The sequence below is a fragment of the Etheostoma cragini genome, chromosome 5, assembly GCF_013103735.1.
Source record: "Etheostoma cragini isolate CJK2018 chromosome 5, CSU_Ecrag_1.0, whole genome shotgun sequence".
In the NCBI taxonomy this organism is placed as follows: Eukaryota; Metazoa; Chordata; class Actinopteri; order Perciformes; family Percidae; genus Etheostoma; species Etheostoma cragini.
In genome coordinates this window covers 12,182,779-12,189,810 of record NC_048411.1, presented here as the reverse complement: position 1 = coordinate 12,189,810, position 7,032 = coordinate 12,182,779, and the positions used below count along the sequence as shown (strand labels likewise).

The following is a 7,032-nucleotide window of genomic DNA, read 5'->3' as shown; positions in this document are numbered from 1 at the left end:
GGGGGGGGGGGCAACATGTACCTCATTTCCCCATACATGGGCCCAGTGGCTCCTCACAGAGCTGAACGTTAAATTGTACAATCCCAGTGATTAGACGATAAGTGAAAGGTAATTGATGAGCTCAGAGAGGAGAGGTGAAGTAAGGATGTTGAGGAAGATTACTTAAGTGGAAAGGCGTGTGTCATGTTAGCACCGCTGGTGTCACCCCTGACCTTTTTGAACTCCTGCTCCTTGCAGGGCTTAACGATGGCGTCTAAATAATCAAATTAGACACCTCAAGACGCAAAGACTAAACCCATAATCTGAATACTCTGAATGTTAAACTGTACTCACCGTTGCTGTAGAGGAGCTGTAGCTTGTAGTGTGTGCCGTTGTTGGTCTTTTCTCCCGTCTGCTCCTTGGAAAGAGAAAGAACAGACACACAGAGAAATGCAGAGCATGCAGTTAGGCACATTTGAAGCACAGATAAATAGAGCTGAGCATCCCCACGCAGTGTTAAGCACAGTGGGGCTCTCCTAATCCTGCAGCTTGCCCTTCCGTGGGAGCAGCATGGAGATCAGAGGGTTGTAGGCTCAGAGCCCATGTGGGACCTTTCATTGTGCTCAAGAGCTGAGTGTTTAACCTTGAGTCAGATGTTCTTTGCAGCGGTTGAACCATCATGTCTGATGTAAACTCCTAAAACCTTAAGCTCAAATGCAGTAGTCTTCCTTGCAATAAGACAGCACAGGCATGGTTATATGTGCATGTGCGTGTGTGTGCATGTTTGGGTGTGCGTGTGCAAAGTGTGGAAAGTACTGTATGTGAGACTGAGCAGCAGTCGACCTTGACAGAAAAACTTCCTTTCCGCTATCCCTCCCTCCCCCAGGCTCTCCACTAGCCTCTCACTTCTTCCCTCTCTCCCCTCTCTGTCTCTTGTTCCCCCTCTTTCTTTCTCTTCTTCTACCTCTACTGGTCTTTCTAAGTGGTCTCAAAGGAATGCTCTCTGGTCCAATAACCCAGGAGGCTGGCATCACAGAGAGGAGCGCGAGAGACGAGGAAAGAGAACGAGGAGAAGGGAAGTAGAGAAACTGGGGAAAGGAGACAGTTGTGAGGAGAGGGGGAAATTAAGATGCATGGAGATAAGTTGGAAAGTAACAGAGCTCCAAACTTCACATCAAAAGTGAAATTGAGACCTAACGTCAGGAGATAGACGGATGCCTAGCTTCATAAGTTTTGGGAATATACACAGAGGAACGTTTATTTCGCTTTGCCATCGTTCTACCTCTGCATAATTACAAAGCAAAAACAGATGCCAGGGTAACCATGCAGAAAACGAACTCCTCCACTGCCGTCGTATTACTCCACGCTGGCCTGTGTGGCCCCAAAAGGCAGCACACAGACAGCTTCCAGCCGAGGCGTCAGCACTGTCCCCCACCCTGTCTCTCCTTCCCTGCCCATGAAATACATGGTAAACCTATGTTTCAACTTCAGCTGACAGGACGATGTCTTCTTGTTTTTCTCACAGAGGAGATGTGTTGCCAGTTCAGGAGGCTCTCACTCCCCTCGCCACAAGGCCGAAACATCCATCAACACTGGGCATGAGGCTCCCACTCCGGGCAGTCTCTTTCTAACTCTGTCCAACACTGCACCCTTCCTTATTTTGGTCTGGTCCAACCTGAGGAATCCAGTCCCCCCCCCCACCCCCACCACCACCCCACAGCAGTATTTAGAGTATGGAGTTGGGGGGGGGCATGAATTGAAAAGAGACTTTGATGATTAGTTCACTGTATAACTTAACAGGAGCTAGCATAATTTGCATTTTAAAAAGTAGAGATGTCCTCCTAATGAGGCAAGCTGCTAATTAGTCATTAGATATTCTTTTTCAATCCCACATCATCAGCTCATTCAGGCTAGATCTTGTGTAAACATGTAGCCGTCAGCTGTTCGATATGCTTGGCTTTACTGGGGATGGGGGAGATCAAGTTGAGCACCTGGTTACAGCTGAAATATATCACCACCACATTCTGTTTGCTGTTGTTATTCACAGTTTTTCAAACAACAGGCTACTGCTAGAAATTCATGTTTTGAGTGTTAGAAAAAAGTCCTTGAAATAACTTTAAAGATGGTGTATTACTGTAATGACATCCTCAGATAATCATTACAGGAAATCAGAAGAACTAACACACCTTGTCATGTTCAACAAAGTCCACAAACGAAGTCCTCTCCACCTCCACAGGTTGCCCGTGTCTGTCGTAGAGCGCCAGGACGAAGTGGAAGAAGTTGGACTTTCGGAGATTTGAGGGCGGCTGCTTCTCAAAATGAGCTCTGGACAAAGCAACTCCACTGAGGACACAGCAGGAAGAGACAGTCAGTTCTACAGGCATTCATACTGGGTCATAAAAGACTGATTTATAATGATAAACATGACGGTTATTTCTAATTAAATTCTCATCTAACAACATAATCCACTGGTGGTTGAAAATCGTTCTCAAATCTAAATAAAGCACAAACTAAGACTTTTCTCCGCTTGTGATAAATCCTGAAAACTCGATTAATATGCTTCTCAAATGTTTTCGATTTGCTCGCACTTTAAAGGCAGTTATTCAAATATTAAAGTTGTTTTTAAAATCATTAAATTTTCCATATTTAGTTGCAAGTTGCAAAGTTTTTTTTGTTCCCCAATTGTTGAGGCCTTCAGTTTGTCCAGACGATAATTATCAATAATCCGTAAAAAAAAAATAATAATTACATATTCTAAATAGATAAATAATATTTAATTCATACATATTTTCGCTTTCTCCATAACTTTAAGAGCATTTTTCTTGTTTAGGAAAAACGAATGTGGCCTGGATAAAACAGGAAAAGCAAAACTGGTTGAAACTATATTTTATGTGGAAAATTAAAAAAATCAACAATATAATGAACACATTGGGGATGACGGTGGAGCAGCGACCTACAACGTGTAAATAGGCTGCTCGATGTTACATTTAAATAACTTGAACATTTAGGCATATTCCCCGTGCTAGTCGGATAGTCTGTACAGTGTTTCTATAAATTTAACTTCAGTCTCAAATGGGCCGTTATCTGTCAGATAACTCCAAACCTTTATTATTTTTTTTCGTGGCAGTAGCCTATTAAACGTTTCTTTTAAAAACAAAAAATAATGCCCGAGGGAAAATTTGCCTTCGACGAGTTTTTTTATTGTTGCTAGTTTTTTGGGATAAAGTAATAGCCTACAATCAAGATATTTGAATTACATTTAAACTTTTAATAAAACACTCCATGATATGAAACAATCTAAATATGGCATGAATTGCGCCTTATACTTCCTAATTGCGGTTAACATAATATATATTACATGTAGGACCTAATCAACTAGTTGCCTTCTTTTTTCTTGAAAACGCTGTGCGCTTGTCTGACTCTGTTCCTGTGTGTGTGTGTGTGTGTGTGTGTGTGTGTGTGTGTGTGTGTGTGTGTGTGTGTGTGTGTGTGTGTGTGTGTGTGTGTGCGTGTGCGTGTGTTGGTAAAGAAATTAAAACGTGAATATGATAGTTGAACATCTTGGTAAATGTGACAAACTAAATGTGACAAACAATAGAAAACCCGTTTAATACTTCTGCTGATTGAAAAAATGAATAATCATAAATGTAATGTGTGGCCACTGAAGAAAACGATGTTTTTCAGCTACATCAACTAAAATAGACGGGGGGGGGGAAATATGTTCAGCTTAGGCTTCAGTATCTCAAATTGTGTTGTTAATATTTAAGTTAACCTTTCGCACAATAGTCAATTATGTAAGTTGTGTGACTTATGTTAAAGTACGATAATTATGATTAACAGTTTGGAGAATATATGGGCTTACTTGCTTTCTGTGCATACCATCTTTTATTGCTTTAAAAATAATAACACTATCAAGTCTTGTTCTTTCATCATATTTAAATATGTAAACATTTAAGAGCCTTTAAAGAGCTTTAAAGGGGACTCGTGTCATCTTTTGCAACAAGTAGCCTAGTTTGAAGCTCTTTTGTGAAGGAAGCCTGTTTAAAAATCACACATTATAAACTATATAATACTCGTGATGCTGACAATGAAAATACATGCTGTCACGTTGCCAACCAGTCTGAGCGCAACTGACAAAAAGAAGTGGTGAGAAGGCAGCCTAACGTCAATAGATCAGCTGGGTTGTACTGTACCTTTGCGCCGCTACGTTCGCGTCCACAACCCCGACATTACGCACCCACGACCGAACCGGATCCATCTCCTCTCCAAGACTTCTCTCTTTTAATCCGCTCACTTCTCGCATCAGATGCTCCTGGATCCCGAACATTTAAGCCCTGTCCTGCGCGTTTGGTTGCACTTTTTTGAACTTAAGAAGAAAGAAAAAAAACTGAGCTGGCGAGCTAAAGCACTTCGCAAACACCCGAAGGCACTGCGCTCCTCCACGGCTTTGAAGATGAGCTGACCGACGCGGTGTGATGATGTTTCAGCAGGCTCCTCGGTTAAAAATCCACGCACACTTTCTTTTCGGGCTGAAACGATGATAATAAATGGATTCCCCTACTAATTGCAAGCATTGTCCAAGCGCAAAACTCCAGCGTCAGTTCGAGCGCAATGTTCACCTGCTCACACCTCCTCAAACACTTCAGAGCGAGTCCGTCTCGGAAGATTCTGTCCAACGGGCTCTGTGAGAAAGTCTTCCTTTGTCAGAGGGCCAGATCGGATCAAAACAGTTGATCCGAGGGCCAGGAAGCTTGCAGTGAACCGCTGTCTTGAAGCATGAATGAGACCCTCTGCCGCGGAGCGTGGAGGAGGGGCCTTAGTGCCATATGGGGGACCGATTGTTGAAATGGATGCTCTCATTGGTGTAAAGTGCATCCGTTGTTTGGACTTCTGCCAAATTCAGCATCCAACCACTAACTCTAGCAGCAAACTTTCCACACATTGAGTTAAACCAGGGGAATGATGAGAGGACAACACACAATTGTTACACATATTAAAGCAGATACTATTGCATTTGTGACTTGGAAATAGCACATGCCTATTTGTGGTTTGACAAACGAAAGGTCGCCTTTGTGCGTGCGTGGCCGAGGAGAGGAGGGGGGGGAGCATGACAATTATTCATATTATTCTCCAAATTGTGGACAAATGTAAAAAAAAAAAAAAAGCGTACATGTTTTAAATGTCATTTATGTGTTCATCTCTGAGTGTTTAATCAAAGCCACGTGTTAAAATGTGGGTTTAAATTCTCCTGCAGGCCCACACGCTGCCCTGAATGGCTTGTGGGGCCTACAGCAAATCCTGTTCGGTCTTTTCATTCAAGTCAAAATCTAACACAAGTGCGCTCTCGACAGGCGCGTATTCAGCAGCTCGACCGTCTGCTCCTTTGAACGCAGTGATTCCGCTGAGGAGGCATCGCATCAGTGTCAGCCGCAACAATGGCCGTCTGGTTGGTCCATCAATCTCCGCCAGCAGCGCACAGGGCTGCGCTCTGATTGGCGTCTGGACCGCTGCCTGACAGGGCCCGAAATGAGTTCTTAATCAATACAACAGACTGTCTTATCAAAGCCAAAGTGCTTATGATATCAGTTAGAAATCACGCAGATAAAAATAGGCTACTTCATGTGTTATTTGGCAAGTTATAGGTCAGTAGAAACAACCCAATGCGTGGCCTGTTCAATTTGCATAAGGTCTTAAATTTCTTAAACTGCCGATTGGGATCACTGCAAAGGCTCTGTGAGCTGGAATAAACCTCAAAAGCACAGCTATACAAGAACAAGCACACTTTTGTATTGTAGTAGCCTATTAATACGTACATTTTACATTAATATCATTGTTTCAGGTTTTGAAATGGATTCATGTTTTGTGTTCAGGACCAACAGTATGTGTTGTTTTTTTTGCAGGCTAAACATTTATGTCTTCTCCTGTTCATCGTGGCGTTGAAAATATCTTTTTTTTTTTTCACCCCTGGTTCTTTCCCCTTTGCCGATAGCCTACTATTGTCTCTGTGTGGAGTTGGTGCGCCTGGACAATGGATGTAAATCTCCCCCTTTGGATCCCGCCTCACCCCACCATCTGCCAGCGCGGGACAAAGTCAGATGTTCCCCCAATTATGAGAGCAGACTTAGGGAATCCTGCTGCCGAGTCTCCGCCCTTTCGCCTTGTCCCTCACACACTTCCTCTGACATGATTGACAGCTCTACTTAACCATGAAAAATCTGAATATGATGACACACTTTAATAAATTCCTCCACTGAAATGCAGAGAGATGCGCTCTTTAAAGTAGGTTGCTTGAATGGACCTATTGGTTCTTTGACTGTCCAATTAAAAAGAAGCAGCACGTGAACGTTACAGCCAGTGCAGACACCGAATCTGCTGTCAGCGCCTTGCACAAAAACTCAGGCACTCGATCCAGAATGGCAAAATATGTGCAACACACCAACGCTTCTAACGATTTCTCTGCAAACTAAAAGTAGCCCAACGAGAATAATAATCATTCAAAACTTGAGTTTACTGCACTTTACTTGAGCAGGATGGCAAACACACAGCATAAGTTGAGCATTATAGTAAATGTTGGGAGATGGCGTAGTTTATCAGATATAATCTAAGTCATCAAACACATTTTTAGTTGACCTAGCCTAATCTTTTCCAAAAGACCCTACTCACAATTATTACGACTTTAATGGAGAGTGTATCGTTTCGAATTAGCTATTCCAGTAAAGAGCATTTTCAGCTTTATGTATTAAAAATGTGAAATGTGTACACAAAGAAACCGATCAAGTCAATAGAAAGCTGTGGGTTTCCGAAGCTGCGGAGCGACTCGTCTCGGCCGCTCCAGCCCCACAGGTGCGACCGGCTCGGCCGCGGCGATCATCCCAACCCGCGGGACTCCGACTGGGGCTTTTCTAAATTGGTGAAGCGGAGAGTCAGAGCGAAAATGGGGGATTAGTCAAACCACCAACGTCTTTCTAATCAATTTAACCCGCTGAGACGGCCAGCCCGAGAGTTTTAGAGAAGAGGTGAGGGAGGGGCTGGGGGGGGGGGGGGGGGGGGGGG

General features: G+C 43.4%; 1 protein-coding gene across 4 annotated transcripts in view; it reads right to left on the bottom strand.

Moving 5' to 3' along the window:
- The window catches only part of ebf2 (EBF transcription factor 2), a 32,339-nt gene extending 27,587 nt beyond the window's left edge, over positions 1-4,752 (bottom strand). For 2 of the 4 annotated variants that reach the window (XM_034872300.1, XM_034872302.1), the window contains exons 1-3: positions 4,173-4,752; positions 2,166-2,322; positions 334-397 (exon numbers count right to left, since the gene is read on the bottom strand). In XM_034872300.1, the coding sequence (XP_034728191.1) occupies positions 334-397; positions 2,166-2,322; positions 4,173-4,306 (355 nt within the window). In that variant the 5' untranslated portion in view covers positions 4,307-4,752. The remainder of the gene's footprint in view (positions 1-333; positions 398-2,165; positions 2,323-4,172) is intronic. The other 2 variants (XM_034872301.1, XM_034872303.1) reach the window with 1 other exon arrangement.
- Positions 4,753-7,032: the final 2,280 nt, after the last annotated feature.